General features: G+C 58.4%; 1 protein-coding gene across 7 annotated transcripts in view; it reads right to left on the bottom strand.

The window, feature by feature from the left end:
- Positions 1-22,177, bottom strand: part of Rimbp2 (RIMS binding protein 2) — a 168,524-nt gene that overhangs the window by 24,868 nt on the left and 121,479 nt on the right. For all 7 annotated transcript variants that reach the window (XM_046445972.2, XM_058579754.1, XM_058579755.1 and 4 more), the window contains 6 exons: positions 18,653-18,703; positions 11,991-12,195; positions 9,506-9,642; positions 8,414-8,490; positions 7,582-7,691; positions 3,995-4,807 (listed from right to left, as the gene is read on the bottom strand). In XM_046445972.2, coding sequence (XP_046301928.1) covers positions 3,995-4,807; positions 7,582-7,691; positions 8,414-8,490; positions 9,506-9,642; positions 11,991-12,195; positions 18,653-18,703 — 1,393 coding nt within the window. The remainder of the gene's footprint in view (positions 1-3,994; positions 4,808-7,581; positions 7,692-8,413; positions 8,491-9,505; positions 9,643-11,990; positions 12,196-18,652; positions 18,704-22,177) is intronic.

The following is a 22,177-nucleotide window of genomic DNA, read 5'->3' as shown; positions in this document are numbered from 1 at the left end:
CTCCAGGAAACAGAAAGATGGTGACTCTCAAGTCAAACAGCAGAGTAAAGTTCAACTGCTTCTCAGGAACAAAGTGGAGTCCAAGTCCTGTGAACGTAGAGAAGACTGGATTCCCCATTGGAGCCCCATAAACGTCATACCTTACAAGTTGGGATCATGCCACAGGACTAAAGGCCACGATCTAAGGGCATAAAGGAAATACAAATTCCCCAATAAAGCCTAAAACAAGCATACATAGGACCTAGATATGCCACAAGTAATTTCACTGTCTGCTAGAACAAATCCCAACTTCTGCAGAAAAATTACAGAATCCAGGGTCTCTATAATGTGTAACCAACCACGTCCTGTTCATAACGAAAATGACTAGCCAGCAAAGAAATAGGAAAATGGGATGCATAATCAAGAGAAAGAAATAGTCATTCTGGGCATGGTGATGGAAACCTGTAATCCCAGTGTCTCAGGAAGCTGAGGCGGGAGAATCCCAAGTTTAAAATCAGTCTCAGCAAAACTTAGCGAGACCCTAAGCAAATTTGTGAGACCCTGTCTCAAAATTAATAAATCCTAAAATGGGCTAGGAATATGGGTCTGTGATTAAGCACTCCTGGGTTCAATCCTTGGTACCAAAAAAAAAAAAAAAAAGTCAGCCGAAGTTAGCCCATGATGACTCTGAAGTTGCAATTAGAAAATTCTTTAAAATAATCATTGCAAATAGGTTAAAGGATATAAAGAAACAGAGAATCCAAGAGCAAGAAGAAAACTAAAAAAGAACCAAATGAAAATCCCAGAAAGATAAAGAAGCTAAACAAACAGACGAAAAACTCATTTGATGGTCTTCACAGTTGCAGATTGAATACTGCAAAGCAAGGACTCCCAAAACTGGAAGACAGAGAAAACAAATCATCCTAACTGTGACACAATAAGGAAATGCAACGGTGAATATCAGGGGTCTGCAGACCTCTAGGACCCTTCAGACCCTCTGCCTTGTGTGCAGCAGAGTTTCACAATGAGGAGAGAGAGGAAGGAGAAAACAGTTCAAATATGTTCAAACTTTGAAGAAAACTATTACTGGAGGCCCAGGAATCTACATTAATTTTTTTAGAAAGATAAATAAAATAAAAGCATGAGCACATCAGAATAAAAAAGATAAAAGAAATCTTAAAAGTATCAAGAAGGGTCGACAGGAAGGACGGCTGACTGAGCGTGGAGACAATGCGGGCCCACAGCGGTGGAAGAGCACTCTCAAGGGATGAAGGAAGAGAGTCTGTGGTTCCATCCCCAGCACCATGGAGAGACCTGGATAGCACATCCCGAGGCATAGCAGGGCTCAGTCCTGGAGCCAGCCCATCCTCTTCCCTCTCCCCCGAGGAGGGGACAGGGGCCTTTCTTAACTCCACCCTCAGCCAGGGCTTCTGCCCACGCCTGGTCAGGTTTCATGGTATGGGCAGGTTGGATCTTCTGATCCCTTCTGACCTCCCAGGTGGGCTAAAGGGAACAGTCTGCTTGGGATGAGTGGACTCCACGCCGTCTCCTCAAGGGTGTGTGCATATAGCAGGGCACACTTGAGCAAGTGGAAGAAGAGCTGGCAGAACAGGAAGGCCCTGCCCCGCGTACCAGCACACGAGCCCCGTGCCTGCCCTGGACACCCACACCCGCCTCAGTTATTTTTTTGGTACCCACAGGCACTCGGGGCCCAGCTCAGGACATCGCAGCAAAGCATCTTTCATGTCTAAACAAAATAAGCAGAACTCTCTCCCCAAAATAACTCCTAGAAACCCTGAATCCCACTTTTGGAGCTATTCCTGTCCAGTTCAAGGAATTACCTCCCTTCTCAGTAAGAACACCAATGAGGTAGTTACTACCGTTGCCCCTGCTTTACAGAGTGGGTCCTGCCGCACAGAGAGGTAAAGCACAGGCTCAGAGTCACACAGCTTGAGCCCAACCTCTGCAGCACATTCTGCGCTCACCTTTTAGACTGCTCTGCCCACTGTCCTCACCATCAGGACCAGACCTCCAAGTTGTGCCCTGACCTTGACCCCCAAGCTTCCTGCTCAATCATGCCATGACCTTGACCTCCAAGCTCCCTGCTCAAGTTGTGCCATGACCTCAACCTTCAAGCTCCCTGCGCAATCGTGCTGTGACCTTGACCTGTGGTATAGTGCAGTAGCTCGAGCTGCACCTGGCATTCTCGTTTATTAGAATTTAGATGAGATTTAAAGTTTGGGTCCTTTCAAGTGCTCGGAGCCACATGCGGCTGTGATTACACACTGGACAGTGCATCTGTCACTCAGAAAGGCCCACCAATCAGGGCTGGTGAGGGCCTAAGAAGGTGGACACTAGCTGTAAGGTGCTGGGCCATTAGGGAGGGGCCCAGTGAGCTGGTGACCTTGTTCCTGCAGGTCAGTGACTCAGAAGCAGGTGGCCCCTGTGAGGGTGGCCTCGCCCAGCCACTATGGACAGTGTGGGCAGAGGTAGAGGGGGTGAGCTTGCCTCCACCCTGCCTGGGTGCTCCTGGCCCTCGGGCCTCAGACCTGGACTGGACTCTACACCACAGGCTGTCCTGGTCTCAGCTGGTGGAGGCAGATGGCGGGTCCTGACCTGCGTCATGTGTCATGTGAGCCAATGCCTGACTTCAATGAAGCGTGTCCCCTGCTGGCTGTGCTACAGAAGGGCCCGTGGTACAAGCCCCACGCCGGCACCCCCGGCATGGCATGCTGACCCTGCCCACACCGGCACTTGGGTAGACGAGGACTGTGGTTTAAGAATGAATTCTGAGAACACGACCTCCATCAGTTCCCAGCTACCCTCTTCCCCAGACACTGAGAGGCCTCTGGCTGACCACCTGAGACCTTCTCCAGTCCTCAGGAGCCGACCCCGGGGCTACACCTGCTACCCCCACTCCCCACCCCAGGTTCCCTCCCTGGGACGCTCTCTCCAGCTCTCCCGAGTGGGCCAGGGGGCCCGTGTTGGGTGTTTCCCAATCCTTCACCCCAGCACTGACCATGAGATGTCCTGGGGTCCCCACTATTCAGATCCCGGCCACCAGGTAGGAAACCAGAGCTCACCGCGGAGCATGATGTGCTGACCTTGCCCGTCCATCAGCGCCTCTTGGACAGGCCCTCCCTTGGCGGTGCTGCCCACCTTCTGCCATTGCTGCCCCGTGGGTGGGCAATTCCTGAGGGTCTGCCCCATAGGGCACACAGGACTGCACAGCCAGTCCCCTGCATCAAGGCCAGTCCTGCATGACATGAGGCTTAAGAGGCCAGGTGCTGGCAAAGGTCACGCTGGAGAACACGGAGGAATTCACGTTCACAGATGAGGCTGAGGACCCTTCCGACTGCTCAAGCAAGGATTATGTGGGCAGCGCCCAGCAGGAAGCCTCAGGCAGACCTGGCCCCGGCGCGCATGTGGAAACAGCCCCAGTCCCCACAGGGAGGTCTCTTGTGTGACTATGTCACATGAGCCAGCTCCCTGCCCAGGCACTGGGGGTCACTGGGTCCTGTCCATAGGAAGGAGCCCTCCAGCTGATATTGCCTCTGGATTTCCCCAGGTGCGGGGGACAAGGGCCCTGGCCAGCTCCCTGTCCACAGGCCACAGGCACAGGTGCTAACAGCCTTGCCTCGCAGCTGGGCCAGGACCCAGGTGGCTTCTGTGACAACCTTCATGTCACTGCAGCCCATCAGCACGCGCTTACTCACGACCGGGAGACAAGAAGGAGTGAGGTGGACAGGAGCAGGCCCTCCCTCAATGGCCTGGGAGTGGACGCCCATGGAGGGGCAAGGCGCCCAGCCTCCTCCTGTCACAGGACCAGCCTCTGGCTCCAGTGCCGAGGAAGCAGTCCCTGGATGGCCCTGAAGCCACCCTGAGTCCCCTCTCTGGATCAGCACAGACTGGCACTGTGCCCTCATGCTGACCTTGAGCCTTGGAGGCCACATGGATGGCCCGGCTCCCTCCCATTGTGCCCCCTTCCCTGGGGCCAGGCAGGACGCAGGCTCACCTGCGGGCAGCGTGGAGAACTCCACGAAGGCCTCCTTCTTCTCCCTCTGCTCCAGCGGCAGCTGCCAGGGCATCTGGTGGGGCTTGGCAAGGACCTTCACCTTATAGGCCATGTTGGGCCTCAGGTTGAGGAACTGGTACTTGTACCGCGCGGCCTTGACGACGTCGAACTCCTCCTCGTTAAGGAAGATGACGTGGCTGTAGTTGCTGTTGGTGGGCAGCCAGGAGAGCCGGGCGGAGATCTGCGTAATGTTGTCCACGCGCAGGTGGGAGGGGGCCACAGCCACGTCCTTGCCCACCAGCAGCGTGCACCGCAGCTCGTCCGAGCTGCCCCTGCTCGTGACGCACTGCACGGAGATGCGGTAGGTGCAGGCGGCCGTGTTGAGCTTCTCGATGAGGGCTTTGGTTCTGCTGCCCAGGGCTAGGCTCACCCGAGTCTCCTTGTCCACCAGGACATTGTAGCTGCTCACAGTCCCCCAGCCCGGCGGCACGGCTGGGGGCTCCCAGCCCACAATGACACTTTTGGCAAGCTGTTTGATAAGGGTGATTTTTCTAGGGTAAGGCACAATGTCTTCTCCAATGTCATCGATGTTCACATCCAGCATCCCCCCGCCGTCATCAGTAATGCCCGGGTCTGTGCGAGTCGGGGAGTGGAGGTCCAGGATGTTCTCGCTCCCCAGGTTGAGGCCCGAGTGGTTGATGAAGTTCTGATCCTGCTCGGTACCCAGAGTGCTTGCCAACCGCGACTCGTTGTCCTGGATGAAATCCACGAAGTTGGAGGGCACCAGGCCCCTCTGTCCATCCAGGAGCTCCCCTGTGGGGCGCAAGGACAGGTTATCAGTGCACCGTCCCATCGGGCCCTGAGGTCACAGGGCACATACCGCTCCTGCCCGACAAGAGCACTTCATCTAAAGTGACCTCCACCGCGAGGCCCCGCCTCTCCCTGAGGCTCACGGAATCTGGGGCCGCGGTGTTCGTTTACCTGGGTACGTACGCTGACTGCCTCCCAATGAGAAGACTGCCCATGAGGATAGGAAGCTCACGCTGACTATGGGGCCAGCTCTGGGGTGACACCTGGTACCCAAGAGGTGCTCAATAACTATTTGCTCAAAGGATGAACAAACGAGTAAAACCCACGGCTTTTGGTAATTGAGAAAATTAACCCTCCTACAGCTGAGCGGGCACAGGCATAGGGATCCGTGGGGTTCCTGCTCTGGCCCCATTCAGGGGCTCCCCACTGCTTCACTGTACGTGAAATGGAATGGTGGACTTGGCGTCAGAACCATCTCAGAACTGAGTGGCTTATAAAAACCCCGAGGTAGTTTTGGTGTCCACCTTGTCTTATGTGTGAGCAATCTAAGCTTCTTGTCAGCAGCTCAAAAGGCTAACTGCCCCGGAGAGGGACAAGTACACACAGGAGCTTTGAAGGTGAGGCACAGAGCCCACAGTACTGTCCCCCCAGGTCCTCACAGGCTACCACCCAGCCAGGTGACCAGGGAGGCTGGATTCTGCTCCCGGGAGAACTCCTGCCTTAGGGGAAGTGGGACAGGGCCTTAGAGGGCACGGAGACCAGTCCATCTGCCCTGGGTTCTCTGTGTCTAACCCTGACCCAGGGTGTGGGCTCAAGGAAGACCAAGCGTTCCCTGGAGGACAGACTATGAAACATCCATACTGTGACTTGGGTGGAAGGTAATGATGACAGTAGTGGTGACATTGGTGGAGATAGTGATGGTGGTGACATTGATGGTGATGGTGGTGATGATCACGGTGGGGATGGAGATGGTGATAATGTTTATGGCAATGGTGTTGATGATGGTTGTGATGGTGATAGAGATGGTGATTATGATAGTGGTGATGATGGTGAAGATAGTGATGATGGTGAGGATGGTGAGGGTTATAATGGTGATGGCGATAGCGGTGATGATGTTGATGGTGATGTTGATGGTGATGAAGGTGGTGGTAATAGTGATGATGATGGTGATGTTGTTAATGGTGATGGAGGTGAGGGTTATAATGGTGATAGTGGTAATGATGATGGTGATGGTGATAGTGATAATGATAATGGTGATGGTGACGATGGTGAGGTCATAATGGTGACAGTGATGACAGTGAACATTTGCTGAGCACCTACTCTGGGCCAGGCTCTATCATAAGCACCTAATATCTGCCACCTCATTTATCCTCACAGCTACCCTAAGGAGTAGGTACCCTGCCATTTTAATTCTGCAGCAGAGGAAACTAAGGCCCAGAAGGGAAGCAGGTCCCACTGCCACCCTAACCGTGGCTCCCTGAGTTCCTCAACCTGCTCTGAGCCAGCCCTCTGAAGAGTCTCCATGGCCACAGAGCAGGGAGTGATGGCAGAGCTCCGTTGGGGCAGGGTGTACATGTTCACCCTGGGGTGTGACTCGGGGCCTCCAGAGCCATAGCCCTGCATTGCAATCAGCTCATGGCAAACATGTCGCTGCCTGCCAGGGGTGCTCACACGTCCACTGATGGCCTGGCCTCTCGCCAGCAAGTGCCCAGAAATGAGCCTAGGTGCTCCGACCTGCTCTAGGGAGACCCTGCAAGGCCATGCAAGAGAAAACTCATGGTTTAACAAGATGAACTCCTCCTGCCCAGGGGGCCAGGGCAGACCCAGGCCCCCCGTGTGGGGCAGTGGGTGGTTCAGGGACTAGATGGGGCAGACCCAGGCCCTCCGTGCAGGACAGTGGGCTGTTCAGGGACTAGAAGGCTCATGTCTACAGCAGAAAGCTACTCACGGAACTGTGGGGGTGTCCTGTGTGTCCTCAAGCTAAGCAAGGGAGGCCCTTTGGGTAGACAGCTCACATTGTCTGATACCAAACTAGAGGCGGGAGGGTGGCGTGAAAGGGAGCAATCTTCCTGGGAATGGGCCAGACCCGCTGGGGCCATGACAGTCTCGGGATGGGTGGGCCACCTCTGCAGGTGCTGGGAGCCAGTCTCAGTGAGGTCACCTAGATGGCCCTGGCCACACCAGAGGATGCAGCCTGGGGGCTGGGGGGCAGGAGGATGAGAGAGAAGGGATCCCTGGGAGCACAGTCAGCCCTCTGTGTCCACAGGTTCCACCACCACAGACTCAACCAGATGCGGGTAGAATGGGGGGGACTGTCCCGTCCTGGACAAGGTGGTAGGCACTGTGGGCACCTGCGAGGACTTGGGAGGGCAACAAGGATGTGCGTACGCCCTAAGCAATGGTGCCCCTTCCTGTGAGGGACCTGGGCGTCTGCCCACTCTATATCCTCGGGGGTCCTGGGACCTGTTCCTGTGGGTGCTGAGGGACAACCATGGGCAGAGGACGGTCAGCCCCGGGGTAGACCCACAGCTGCCAGACAGCCCTGCAGAGTTGAGCATCCTGAAGATCCACCGAGCACCAGCCTCTGCCCGGGTGGGAACCCGGCTCCCCGCCCAGCCTTCCGGTCCTGAAGGGAACCCGAGGACTCAGGCCCCACAGGGACAGAGCAGCGGCTCGGCAGCCAGCAGTGACCGGGGCCTGCCGGCTGCCAGCCCAGGAGCGCTGGCCTGGGGTGGACTGGCCAGGCTCCCCAACAGCAACCTGGTGCCAACAGAGACCTTCGTAGAACCCGTCCTCGTCCATGTCCCCGTACACATAGAGGTACTTCCCCGCCGTGAGGGGCAGCTCGGCCTCCGGGTTTTCATTCGGCCCATCGAAGGGGTTATAACTGGAGGGAGAGACAGAATTCAGTTCACGACCCTCCTGCTCCTGCCTGAGAAGCACAGCCCCGCGCCCAGCCGGGGCCTCGCATGCCAAGCACACGGGCTCATTCACACAGACCACGGGAAGATGAGGACAGAAGTGTGATGATCCTGACATCGTCCCATTGCCCTCCCACCATAACTACACAGCTCCAGATTAATAAGGCAATAGGAAGAAATGAACCTTACAAGCTTTAAATATATGTAATCACGCTAAGGCGGATCCTATCACATACTACTTCACGATCCACCTACTTGTCACCTTGTTACACAGCATAGTGCTCGTGAAACACTGCCTTAGCCTTTTTAGTGGATATGTAGTATTCCACCAAGCAGCTTGGCAGGGTTTACTTAGCCAGTGTGTGCCTGGCTAATCCTGCTGCACACACCTCTCCAATCTCCTCCTACGGATCCCAGGGAGAATATTTGTTGGATTAGATCTGGGCATTATTCCAATCTGGGGTGTGACTGCCAACCACATGGTCAGTCGCACCAGCTTCCTATCCTCGCCCAGCCTGGGAGGGTGGGCGTCACACCTTTAGGTCCTCAGCACATAGGGGTCAACTTCAGTCAGAGTCCTGGCCAGAGTGAGACAAAGTCAGGTGCCCCTGGGGCCTCCTATTGCAAAGACTGACTTAAAACAACCGGAAAGGCCCTGTGAGGAAAGGAGACTGCAGCCAGCTCCTACCTGTAGCGGGCGACACACAGGTGGACCTTGCCCGAGTATCTCTGCTTCGAGGTGTTGGAGTTCTGTTCATTGTCCATCTGTCGGAGACAGGGGGCCTGGTCAGGGGGCTGCAGGCCTCACCTCTGTGCCGGGACACCCAGGAAGCCCTTTCGCAGCCGCCATGGGCTTTTGGAAAAATGGACCCAGACTGGACACCCACAGGTGGGCAGCCCCACATGCTCAGCCTCCTGTGTGAACCCAGAAATGGCTTCCTATTGGGCACCCAACCCAGAATGGACATCTACACAGAGCCCAGGCCCAACCCCAGGAAAGCCCTGAGGGTCCTCTTATGGACACAGACTGCAATGCTGGCCACGCTGGGTGGGTGGCTCGCTGAAGCCCAGATGAGTACCTGTGTCCTCTGCCCTCCGGAGGTGGCACCTCTGTGTCTGATGGTGCCCAAGGATGGGCAAGGGATGCCCTGTCCTGCAGCCCTGACTCTGCCATCCCCTGAGGAGGCCATGGTCCCTTACACCACAGTGACAGCCCCGGGGGTGGGAGCAGGAGTGGCTTTCCCCTGGAGGTCTGGCTCCTCACCTCCCTAAACACTCTCCAGGTAGAAGCAGGTGGCCACGTCACCCCTGCCTTCAACCAGACAAACCTACACTGTCCTGGTGCCTAGGCCTCGACACTCTGCCCACCTTCCAGCCCCAGTTCCACCCGTCAGGACCCCTTGTCATGGACACAAGTGTCCGGCTCCCTCCAAGCAGGCCCTCCCCTGGGCTGGACCAGCCTCTCCCTGCCCCGTCGCTGAGCGGCCCACTCTCTCTTGTGAACTGCTCTCTGCATGCTGGCTGGACGCTCTGAGTCCCGGCCTCAGGGGCCATCTCAGAGACCAGGCCTCAGGTGTGTGCCCAAAGTGGCCCTCGCAGGCCACCCCTAGCCAGCAGTGAGGACAGGCTCCAGGGATTAGCTGCAGTGAGGGAAGGACCCAGGGGAGGCAGGAGGAGGAGGATGGGTGGAAGGACAAGGTGGGACTGGGCAGGATGGACAGGGCCCCCATGTCCACTAGCCACAGAGGCCCAGCGCCAGGTGCCTGGCAGGAAGACTCACGTCTGACTCAAATCTGCATCTTGGGCTCCCTGATGGCGACAGGAAGGTGGGGTTGGCAGACAGCAGCTCCGGCTTGCCCCCTGAGAGCGGGGAATAGTCACCAACCGCAGGGTAGTGTCCAGGGGCACTCTCGTGACCTGACCACAGGCAGGAGCATGGCGGGGAAAGGAGAGGAGATGAGACAAGCCTGTGGCACCTGCTCCCTAGGCACCTTCCTCTTCTGCCTCAGCTGTGGGGGGGCCACGGGGGGCCCACACAGCTCATCTTGTCCACGGCTAATCTGAGCCCACCCCTGGCCCTGAGCCATGCAGCCCGGCTATAAAGGGGGTCTATAGCTCATGGCAGGGGCTCCAGTCAGAGGGCTTTAGTGGGAGCCCCCACAGACAGGCTTCCCCTTTCCTTAGCTTAGAATGGGACTGTGAGTCTCAGTGACATAGCAGCCCTTTTGCCACCAGGAGTAGGAAACTCATACAAGAACAGAGCCTGCTCTCAGAGGAAAGACTGGACCCTGGTGACATGGCCAGAGCCCCTGAACCAAGCTGTACCTGAAGCCAGAGGACAATTTCCTTTTGGTTCACACCAGGGTAAGTTAGATTTTGCTGTCACTATGACCAAGAGTCCTAATTAGCCAAAGGGTCAAGTTTACTGCTGGAAAGCACTTTGGGCAAGAGCCCTGCTGGAGGGCAACGAGGCTCGGCCTGACCACCCTCCCGGGCTGGGGGCAGGGAACCCCGTTCTGGCTGCTGGGAAGGGGCACTGAGGGCTTGACCCACGGTGGTCTCAGTGTCCCCCTTCAGTTAGACCCAGAGGTGATCTAACTGAAGACCCTCCCCCAGGGTCTCTGCTAGCACAAGGACAGGGTGGGCGCCCTGCTGCCTCCGACCAGCCTCTGTCGGGCCAAAGCCTCGGGGACAGCTGCTGAGTGAGGACCCGGGGATATAAAGTGACCTGAAAGCATCCCTAGAAAGGCAGCTGGCAGAGCCCCAGAGCTCCCCTGGGCAGGTGACAGCCGATGGCACCGAGGACAGCAGAAGCGTCTCCCTGCTGGGACATCAGGTCTAGCAAGGGGACCTTGAGTGTGGCCACATGGCCCTGAAGCCTTAGAACGCCTTGGCAGGCAGCAGTGCAAGGGAAAGGGTCATGGGGGACTGGCCCTGAAGCCCAGGGAAGCCAGCCAGGAACCAGCAGGCACCCTGCTCCAGACTAACACATCTTTCCCTCCCCCGGCAACTGGAAGCGCGGCCCTGGAAGGGGTGTGAGTGGAAGTGACTGTCCACCGCTGGGTGGGGGCTGTGGCCCGGAGCTGGTGGAAGGCCCCAGGGTCTGGGGTTGGTTGTTAATGCAGCAGAACTCAGGCTGTCCTGACTGGTGCCCTGCCCCAGCGAACTGCATGGGTGGCCAACACACAGCAGTGTCACCTTGCAGTCACCTTCCACTTGTTCAGATCTGTAGGAATTCTTGAGGGAGAAAAGGTTTTGTCTGGCATGCCTCATCGGGGGTGAGAGTGACCTTACGGGGTGGTTCTCAGGTGCACTCTCCAATGATCCTGAGCTTTGGGACATGTGTGCTCCAGAAAACAGAACTGCTAATTCCCAGTGACTTTTTCTGGGATATCACAAAAAGTTCCCAGCTCCCATCCTGAAAGGAAAGCTGGCCATGAGAACGGGGGTGGGGCTTGGGGCGGGGCTCTGGAGGCGAGGGCAGGGCCGGGGGGCCCTGGGAGGCGGGGTGGGGCGGGGCTGGGGCGGGGCCTCTTCCCACCCTGTCAGGCTGCCTGTCAGGCTGCCAGCTCCTGGGTTCAGGGATGATTCTATTGGGGTGCAGTGTCTGCTGCAGGGAGGTCCTTAGAGACCTCGCTCTCCTGTCATGTGGCTCTGCTTACAGAGTCCCCTAGGGCTCACACCCAGACTCGTCACCCACCTGGCCTCCAAGCCAAGACCACCTCACCAGAGGCAGAGGAGACCTGCTGGAAGGTTCAGCAGAAGCAGAACCTCTGTTCTTCTGGGACCCCGTGGCCAGCCGGCAATTCCTCCCTGCCCACCCTGGAAGAGCCGGACAGAGAGCCTGGGGTGGATGAATGGACACAGGACATGGACTAAGCCAGGGCTGGGGTGTGGCTGAGCGGCCGAGCACCTGCCTAGTATGTACAAGACCCCTGGATCCATCAATAGTGAGAGAGGAAAGGAAAGAGGAGCAGAGGGAGAGAGGGGAGGAGGGAGAGAAGGGAGAATAGGAGGAGGGGAGGAGGGAGAGAGGGGAGGGGAGGAGGGAGAAAGGGGAGGAGGGAGAGAGGGGAGGAGGGAAAGAGGGGAGGGAAGAAATGAGGAAGAGAAGCTGGTGTAGGTGCACAGTGCGGTGCTCTTCAGCCTTGGGCAGGGCCAGCCTGGCTGTGTGGGATCCATTGCCAAGCCTCTGCCCGCGCAGCCTGGCTGGGAGGCGGACGGCATCCTTTCCCCACCCCGGCCCCGGGAGGCCCAGTACTCACCTTTGCCAATGGAGGTGGCTAGTCCATTCATGAACTGCGGGAAAGGTTTGCTGGGGGCCAAGGGGATGTCCAGCGAGGCCACCGAGCCACTGCCCAGCAGGTCAATCTTCCCGGCCTGCTGCCGGAACTTCTCCAGGTCCCGGGACAGCCGGCTGAACTGCTCACTCTGCGTCCGGCATTTCTCTTCCAGCTCGCGAACCTTGCACTGCACAGCAGAGGTGGGAGGGGGTCAGTCAGCAGGAGGCCTTGGGGGCCCACGTGGCCAGGACTGTGGGCTGTGTGCATGGCAGGCCTATCTGCCACCTCATGGGAAGTCCCAGCCCAACGCCTAGCTCTGCATGCAGCCGGCTGTCAGCCACCAGGAGAAAGCACAGGTGCCAAGAATCCTGGGAGCGTGCAGCTCACAGCCAGCACGGCTGCTCCGGGCTCTGAGCGTGGCCGGCACCCAGGGCATGCCTGGCTGCAGCTGGTGGAGGTGGGTAGCGTGAAGCTATGACCAGCCCAGGCTGGGACAGCACGGTGGCTGACCCACCTGCAATGCCCACCCCAGAGGGCACCGCCTCTAGCAGAATAAGGGAATGTCCTTCTGCTGGACAGGTCAGCAAACTCGCTGCCATTTGCCCACTTCACAAAGACAGAGCCTCCCTCAGGACACACAGGAGAAGGGCCGCCCAGTGAGCTCTCTCCTCAGGCACAGGCCTGGGCCAGGCCGTAGCCGGCCTCTGAGCCTCTCTGCTCTCTGTTGCTTCCTGACCCCATTGTGGCTGCCCAATGCTCAGGGCCAGCATGCACCAGTGAAGCCCCCTCCCCATCCCCTCTGCTGCAGGAGTTCCTGCACCAGGCAAGGCCGGTGCCCAGGTGGAGGGGGAGGTGGTCCCTGCCCCACACTCCTCCTTCCCTGCACCCACCACCTCCCATCCTGTCCCTTGTATGTCTCCATGGACCGCAAAGCCCTGTGCCTTCACTTCCTTCTTTTCAGACACATCCTCAGTGCCTCTCAGTACATCAGGTTTAATAAATGAATCGAAGCAAAGCGGGAAGTCCTGATGTGCAGCTACCATGTTTCCATAGCATGGCTTGTGCCATCTGTGTGCACGCCCTGTCCTGCTGTCCCCCACTCCAGGATGGCTGGGACACCCTGTCTGTGCCAGCGCTGATTCTGCCCGTCATCTGCCCCCTGCTAAAACATCATCTCCAGGTCAGGTCTTCATCTGCTGGGTTCCTGCCGCACCCAGCCCATGGCATGGGCCAGGCATTGTATGCAGGCAGCTCTCAACAGATGTCTGTTTTATTGAGGCCCAAGGGAAAGTGGGAGTGGAGGCTGGAGGCACCTGTGCCAGCTGCGGCAAGCTTTCCCTGCAGCTCCCCTCTCCCATCTCCCTCCCCCTCCCCCTTCCCCTCCTCCCCCACCGCTGGAGCTGCAGCCCCTGGGTTCCTCCATCCAGAATGAAGTGCTATTTGTGTCTGAGATCATGGATTTCTAAAAATAAACCTAACATGTCCCAAGCCTATAATTAATTTCTCCAATTCATTAAAAAAAATCAACAGGATTCTTCTTTAAAAATCTGAATGAGCTTGCCCAGGATGGCTGCCTTGGCTGAGGCAGGCACAGAGCCAAAACCCCGGGGTGAGCCGCGGTGACGTCAGGTTCTGGGGCCTGAGACGCTGGCAGACAGGGGCTCCTGGGAACAGCGGCCACATGCCATCGCAGGAAGGGCCTGAGAAGGGCCTGAGCTCACCGGAGGCACCAGAGGCTGCAGGTACCTGTGCGCCAGGTGAGATGCCTGGGGTGCGTGGAGGAACTGGAACCCGGGTTTCGACAGTTCCAGGTACTTCCTGGTGCCCCAGGAAAGCCACCGCCCCCAGCCCCCCTGCAGCGGTGCCCACAGAGGTGTCCTCTGAGGAGCCCTTGAAATGAGCATAGCCATGGTCCTCAGGGCCCAGATGGGAGGGCGTGACGTCCTCAGGTGGCACAGCCGACCATGCTCCTGGCCGTGATGGTCACGGGGCCCAGACATACAACCAAATTCCACACAACTGTGACCAGAACCAGAAAAGGAGTGTGAGTGGACCCTGGAGAGGTCCAAAGGAGGTGGCCCTGCCCCTGAACCAGATCCCTGCCGACTCCCCTACGGTCCAGTGAACACTCTGTGACTCTAGAAGCCTCTGAGCTTTTGTGACTCTAAAGTACTTCAAAATAAAGAGGTTCAAAAAGTAAATAGGGTCTTAAAACGATGACACCACAAGGCCAGGCAGCCACAGTGAAGACCAGGACAGCAGTGTGTGGACGGCCAGTGCTGGAGGATGCTATGTCCCACACAAGGACATGAGCACAGCTGATGTCACATGAGCCTGCACAGGACTCTGCACCCAGGAATGCCTCACGCCAGGGCCTGCAGTTGTGGGCCCTTGGGTACGTCTGCCCCTGTGTCTGTCCCACCTGCTCAGCACTGGGTCTAGAAAGTGGCGCAGAGAAGGTGTCCACACAGGCTGGTCACCACAGAAGGAGCCTGTCCAGTGGAGAGCCTGCCAAGGAAGCCTGAGGGCCCTGGCTCACAGGCAGAGGAAGTCTGGGTGGGGCTGGCCTCCCTGAGCAGCACGGGGGCTCTCAGGGAGAGAGGGAGCCGGGCTTGACTTGGCCCACAGGCCTCCAACAACAGGATCGTCCTGTACTGAGCCAAAGGCCCCACTCCCCAGGTCCCCGCAGAAGTGAGATACAAGGCCTTGAGGCTGTCCTGTCCACAGGAGGCTGGACTCTGCTTCCCTTTGTGGAAAGAGGCCAAGGTGATGAGGCAGGGCAGAGTGTCGGCAGGAAGCTCTGGGCTACACGGCACTCGTCTCAGAGGGCAGAGAGAGTGTCCAGTCTTCGCGGTACAGATCACTGGCCGGGGACTGTGAGCCGCTGGCCCCAGTAGCGGTGTGGGGTGTGCTGTCCCAGCCGGTACCCACACAAGGCTGTGGAGCTCCAGCCTGCTGAGCTCGGGAGGTCCTGGGCAGGTGCTGGGAGCTGACCGTGAGTGGTGCACGGTGCCTTCTGCAGTGCAGCCAATGGCACAGGGCCGCCCACAGGAGGAGGGGAGCATGGCCCGGGTATGGCTCTGTCCAGACCGCTCTGGTCCCAACTCCAGTTCTTCAAGGGAAGCAGGGATCTGTCTCAGGGTGAAACCCTTCATTCTAAGCTTCAAGGTCTGGCAGGGCCGGGGCCACTGGAGGCAGGGGCTGCGGGCTGTACACAGCGATCCTGAAAGTGCAGGTCCTGTCCCCGCATCGGCAGGTCCAGTGGCGAATCAGGGCAGGCTGTGTGGCCCTGTGGCCCTACTGACCTCCAGCTGTCCCACACAGGTCCCCACACAACAACCACTGTGTCCTGGGGCTGGGGCTCTGCCATCTGTAATTCACAGACCTTCGGCCCAGTGAGTGGGGTGCCCACTCCAGGACAGTGAATGGCCATGCTGAGAATCCCACCTGTGGGGAGGGCCCACAGCTGTCCGGAGAGCCACACTGCCCGGAGCCATGGCTGGCTGTGTCTCCACTGATGCCAGGGTGTGCTGATGAGCATGCCAGTGTCCCCGTGAGGTGACCAGCTCTCTCCTAAGCATGAGCAAGGACAGGCAACTGTTGGTGGGACTGGACGTACTCAGGAGGTGTGGACTGGCTTGTGTATCTGAGCTGCCCCGTGCTTGAGTGGACAAGGCATAGGACTTAGGGTGGCACCTCAGGCTGGATCTCTATCTAGTCCTGTGCCCAGATGCCCAGACCTGTCCAGCTGGCAGCTTCCCCTCGAGTGCACCGAGCTGTTGGAAATTCAGGACATCAGAGGGCATCCCTCTGCCTCCGGCCAGTCAGGCCTGCTCCTGATGACCATCGCAGGGGAACTGGGTAAGTGCTGTGTGGCAGCACTGCCGTTCAGGGAACCTCTTCCTTGCAGGACTTTTCTCAGTGCTTAGGAGGTGACCTTGCTGAGCAGACTGGCCCTCAGGACCTGGCTCTGCCAATTATGAGCTGTGTGTCCCCGGGAAAGTGGCTCAGGTCTCTGTGCCGTGATTGCCTAACTAGTGAAATGAGAGAATGACAACCTCATCCGTGGCTTTAAAGATTAAGTTCTGTCATGCTCCCCGCTCTGGTGCTGTGACTCTGGGACTGCAGGTGACAGGGATGGGGCAGGCAGGCCAGGGCCTCAGTCAAATGGAGCTGTGCGTGGGGCTTGCAGTCCCCCCACCTCTGACTCAGCTTTGCCAGAGCACAGCCTGGCCTCCCCGCAGGGACCGCAGAAAGCCAGAGCAGGGTGGGGCTCCGGACCACCAGGCTCTTGGGGTTCAAGTGGGACTGGCTCCACCTGCACGCTGCCCGCTCACACTCCAGGAAACAGGGCTGCCACGTCCCAAGGCTGGACTTCCGCACGCGGCATCTAAGGGCAGGGTCAGGCCTCCCAGGTGAGCCTCCGCAGGCCTCTCTGTACCTAGAGGAGTGCTGTCTACATCAGCCACCTCGTGACATTCAGGATGTACCACCGTACACTCAGAAACAAAAACTGCTGCACTCAACCACACCTTCAATGACCCAACCCGATGGGTCCAATTTATATCCATATCTCAATCCTGGGAGGTAGGTAAGTGGCTTGGGGGTGGCGGGGAGGAGCTCTGTTACAGCCAGAATACGGGCTGACCAGGCTTCAGAGAACCGCACCCCCAAAGATCCCCTCCTCCCAGCAGCTGGCCTGGCAGCCTCTCCAGCAACAACACTGGACTCTGCAGACCCTGCAGCCTCGGGCCCTGGACTCTCCAATAATGTCACCAGACCCTGTGGCCTCCATCCCTGGGGGGCACACAGATCACAGACACCCATCCCAGGCTCCAGAGTCTGCCCCTCCAGCAAGCTTCCAGGAGATGCCAAGACCACAGGGCCTGGGTCCACCTGAGGACCCTCCTCCAGCAGAGAGAAGAGCTGGCCCTTTTCTGAATGCTAAGTGGGCTCAGAGGCTTGCAAAATGCCCAAAGGCCGGCTCCAGGGACAGCTCGGCTCATACTCCACCTCCACTGCCCATGGAGAACCGGGCTGTCCCGCTCAGCCGTGGAGGGAGCTTGCTGTTGGCACAGGGCAGGCAGGACAGAAGGGTACAGCACCCAGGGTGTGGTGTGAATTCGGATGACCCGTGCTGAATTCTGGGCACTGAGCTGTGCCCTCCCAATCCCGTGGCTGCCAAAGGACCAGATCATTGTAACAACCTCTCTTCCCCATTGGTCATCTGAATTCACAGGACTATGTGACAGCATTGGCAGGACACAGGAGAGCGTGGGCCCCGGGCTGGCCCCACAGTCCAGGGGACAGCACTTTGCAGGCTAGTGCAAGCTCCTGGGCCCCCAGGCTGGGAGCCCAGAGCCCCACCCACAGCAGCACCTCAAGGAGCCCAGGGGAGGGGAAGGGCAGGGCTGGCCCGGGGCTCCGCTGAGGGGCACCAGCACACGGGCAGGGTCAGGGCTATTGGGAGTACCTGCATGCTGTCCAGGGCGCTCTGCATGGGGAGCCAAGCAAGACACAATCACAAAAAGACACTGTGAATAGACAATTCCCAGCAGCCACGCCGCCCTCCCCTCTGCCCGACCCAGGCACATGCTTCTTGCCAGTCAAAGCATGCGGTGAGGGGCTACAGCAGACCCTGAGCACAGCCCAGGGGAGGCCCCAGCGGGGAGCCCCAGGGACGAACTCTGGGGGCCTGGAGGCAGGGGCTGCAGCCAGGGGAGGGTGGAGCAGGGGGGCCTGGCCTTCTGGGGCAGCGGGGCCTAGGGAGGGCAGTCTCCCAGCTGTGTTTCCTACCCTGTTCACATGGTACCCTGACACCCATTCACTAAAGGACACACTGGAAAAGCAACCTCACATATACGTGACGGTGACTGAACCTCCCCCAGGCCACACAAGGGTGCACATGCTGCTTTTGGTGGAGGCTCTTCCCTGGGGGTAGGGACAGGCCATCTTAAGGGGTGACCCTGCCCATTATCTGGAGAGCTTGGACTCACTGGGGGCTGGCGGCCAGGAGGAGAGGCGCTGGGCAGTCCACTCTGCCTACCCCTAGCAGGTGGCTCACTGCACGCCCTTGTCTTCAGGCCTCCTGCTGCTCTGCATGCATGAAGAGTACAGGTGGCCAAGGTCCCCAGAATGACCCCAAGAGCCCTTCCTTGATGCCTGTCCACCTTCTGCAGAGGAGGCTGGCCTTGGACCAAAAGCCAGGGCAAGCAGTGTCCACTGCCATGAAGTCACCCAGCCCAGCAGTTTTCCTTCCAAGTCCCCCTCCCTGGGGGGCTGAAAAAGGTCACTCCCATGAGGATGGTACCCTTGGAAGTGCCTTGGTGGCACTGACCACTTTGACTGCTAGGCTGTCCTTTCTCTGATCCTGTAAGTGCCTCCCCATGGTTGGTGTCACACCACCCACCAGAGGACAGGAGGCCCAGAGAGAGCTCGCCCACAGTCCTAGGGACCATTCCCAGGCCGGCAGGGGCCACTCCTGGCTTCCCCCTAAGAGCAGCCCCTGAGACAGGAGCTCTGACGCTGGCTGTGTGGCCGAGGAGGGCTTCTCCCCTCCATGCCCCAGTGTCCCCGGGGGAAAAGGTAGACATCGCCCTGGGGGTAAAGGTGGACATGGCCCCAGAAAGACGAGGCCCACTCACCTCTAGCAGCTGCACGGCTCCCTCGTGCTCTTTCTTAGCTTCAACCTGAGCCTTCCGCATGGAGAGAGAGAAGAGCAGTGGTCAGAGGAAAGGAGGGGCTGGTGGCTCTGAGATGGGGCCCCTCGCTCCCAGGGTCTCCCCCAGGGCCAGGAGCGGCTTTGGCTGGGTTTGATGCTCTTGTGGTCCACACAGGGTGGGCCCTGGGATGTGGCTGGGCCTGAGGGTGGGCAGTCTTGTCCTGTTCCTGAGAGCGGCCCAGGGAGGGACGCTGAGCCCCAAAGAGCAGAGTGGTTCTGCCAAGGCCATCACATGCTGTCGGGTCCCACATCCTCACCCTTAGGGAAACACGGCGAACAGCAAGGGTGACCTCAAACAGCTCAGGGGCCGAGATCTCCCTGGCCTAGAAGGAGAGGCCATGGGTGGGGGTCTTACAGAGGAAATGTTACAAGTGTCACCAAAGACATTCCAGGCTCAGGACAGCCGCGGCCCTGCACAGGGCCACTCCTGCAACCTTGGAATGCAACATTGTTCCTTGTCCTCTCCGACCTGGACGCTCCAGCATCGTGATGATCTAAGTTGTGTTTGTGACCTCGCCTCCTCTCCTGGAAGGCCCCTGAAGTTGCTGGGATCCACCCTCCCCTGCCCTGAGGAAATGAGCAAGGTCTCACACTCTCAAAGACTGGCGCATCAGCAGGGGCACAAAGCCTAAGTTGAGCAATGATACTTGGCCTGGGCCTTCTGGGAGGGAGGGAGATTTCTCCCTTTTAGGCCATAACCTGAGGGAAGTCGAAATTGGAGCCAGGTTGGCGTGGCCAGGGTCCGCCATGGGGAACCCCAGAATGAGTTGCCCTAGAGAAGGTTGGGAGCCGATCCAGAGAGAAATGAGTTCTAATGGCACTTGGGATTTAGCTGTGTCGGAACCAGCTGGTTTGAGCATTGGATCAGCCATATCTGAAGTCAGGTTTCCAGTTACTGGTGAGGACAAGATTTCCTTTGTGGATTTTCCATCTCTTGAAGCCGAGAGTCCTTGAATGAACACCATCATCCACCATTGAGACCGTGGCACCCCTCATTGTAAAGTTGGAGAAATGGAAGCTCATTGGGAGGGTCTGAGAACCAGGGCTCCTGGGTGCACCCCCCACCCCGCTGTGTACCCCACTCTGCAGGGCTCAGTGGGCTCAGACACTCCCATGGCAGAAGCACTGATGTCTGGAGAAGGAGTATCGGGCACCAAGAAAGACCCCGGTGCTAAGCTGAGACCCACTGTTCAGCCTGGAGAAATACGTCTGGGGCGTCGTCCGTCACAAATAGGCAAGTAGGCAATGTCCTCGCAGCTGCGGCTTCTCCCTGGGAAGACTGCGTGTGGGTGGACAGAGGGGGACCTGGATCCTGGCACCGACTAGCATGAAAAAGGGCTCGCACTTCCCGGGGTCCATCCACACCCACAGCATCCTCCCATGCCTCCCAGGAGGGGCCGAGAGCCAGGCAAGTGACCGCGACTCCGCTTGTCAATCATGCTCTTCTCTAGCTAGCCCAGATGGCAAGTGCTCAAAATTGTTCCTTTCTCAGAAAAACCCACCAGAGCCATAATAAATAACAGAACGTGAAAAAGGCCAGTCTGGGTCAGGGGACCTGCGGGCCTGCACAAACAATGCCCCGTGGCATCCGTGGAATCGGGAGGCCTTCGCCCGGCAGGCCCACAGGGCAGTGCCAAGGCGGCCGGCACCGCCCAGCCAGGCTGGCAGCAATTCAGTCCTGGGCTCTGGATAGAAATGTAGGCTCATGTTGCCAGGCTGCCTGCAGGCTGGGCCCCTGGACAATCAGTTAGAACAAAAGTTAACAGATGGACCTGGCAGAGCCGAGTCCTTGCACAATCTCAGCAGCAGTGAGCAAGGCTCCCTCCCAGGGCCCCGCCCACGGGCAGGCAGGTGCCACCCTGCAGAATAGACCACACTGAGGGTGCAACTCCAGAGGACTGAGGCCCCCCGGGCACCCTGGGCCCCTGAGGCTGGAAGGAGGGGCTGCTGTCCCAGGACCAGCTGCCCAGGAGGCCACAGCAGAGACTCCAAGCCAGCCATGCAGGCACAAGAGCAGAACAGTCCCCTTGACACTCAGATTAGGAATTGCCCAGGGGTCACGGCAGTGGGTTGGTAGGATGGAGGAGCCAAGGGCCTTCATCGGTGTCTTTCAAGTCAGTTCCACAGAAAGCAAACAAGACCCTGGGAACCCGTGGAGCCTCCATGGGTACCCTGCCTTGGCCCTGGGCAGACTCAGCAAGCTGGCAACATACACCAACACCCGGGGTGTGTCTGGAGAAGTGCAGAGCCCACGCCTGCTCCCCACACAACAGGATGCGGCCTCCCAGGGAGGTGGCCTGAGCCAGAGCACGAGACCACGGCCTCTCCAGCTCTGACATCTCAACAACAGCCTTGAAACTGACCACAATCAGCTCGCCAGCCACAAGAAGTTTAAACAATAGTCGACCTAGTCAGATCCACAGATGCATTTTAAAAATGGAAACTCTTTGCTCATTCCATGGGTGGCTGTAGGACTGGACGTGGCCCACCCAAGACTGAAACCCTCAAAAACAGGGGGTGGGTGGACTCCAGGGGTCTCTCTGGCCTAGAGATAAGGGCTCGGAGTTGTCACCGTGTCTTGAGCCCGCTTTTGTCCTCAGGTATCCCATTGCTGACATGCAGGGTCCTGTGCCCACAGCTCTTGGGGGCTGTGGGGGGGCTGCGAATTCAATCCATGGGCATGGGAGGATTCGAATCCAGCACCTGTCCTCGTACTCTGGCCTGACCATAAGCTTTCCTCAGATGCTCCTGAGCACCTACTGTGTGTCAGGCAAGGCCCTGGGATGTGGACGCTGTGTCCTGACAAAAGGCAAGCACAGAAATAAGCAGTCACATTTGGCGTCCCATGCCCTGTGCCACATGGGCAGTAGAGCACAGACTCCCTGACAAAATAAGCCAGTTCTGCAATGGCCTGGGGACCTGCATTCTAGACAAAAGCCCTGAGAGGGGACAGGTTTGGTGGTCCAGCAAAGGCAAAAAGGCCAGTCTTCTGCGGAAAGGGCCATGCCAGTCCCTTGCAGATGCTTCCTTCAGTGCAGCGTTATCCAGAGCCCAGCCTCACCCTGTCTGGCCTGGCCGCGTCCCTGGGCATTGCTGACCTGAGGTGCTCATGCCCCTTGAGTAGGACAGCAAGGCCCTGTGAGCACTCCCTCCCCATCCCGTGGGAAGCTGTGGCTATTGCAGAACGGGCCTCACCCTGGCCTCCCTGCCTTCCTACTCTGCCCAGGCCCCTGGGAGGAGGGCTGGCAGGCTGCCCATCTCACCTGACTCCCACAAGGACAGCCTTGTATGAGGCCGTGGGTCCCTCGGCCTGCTTGCCCTTCAATATAGCAGTGCCTTGGCACAGTGTCACGGTCTCCCCCAGCCCCACACTGTGAGGGGGAGGGGCCACCAAGGACAGGAAGGCACCTGTGCCAGGCGATGGGCCCGGCTCCCTGGCCTTCACTGT

The sequence above is a fragment of the Marmota monax genome, unplaced genomic scaffold (assembly GCF_021218885.2).
Source record: "Marmota monax isolate L192 unplaced genomic scaffold, Marmota_monax_Labrador192_F-V1.1 WCK01_AAM20220418_F8-fsc00200, whole genome shotgun sequence".
Classification (NCBI taxonomy): Eukaryota; Metazoa; Chordata; class Mammalia; order Rodentia; family Sciuridae; genus Marmota; species Marmota monax.
Note: the sequence above shows the minus strand (reverse complement) of the source record. Positions and strands in the feature narration are given on the sequence as shown.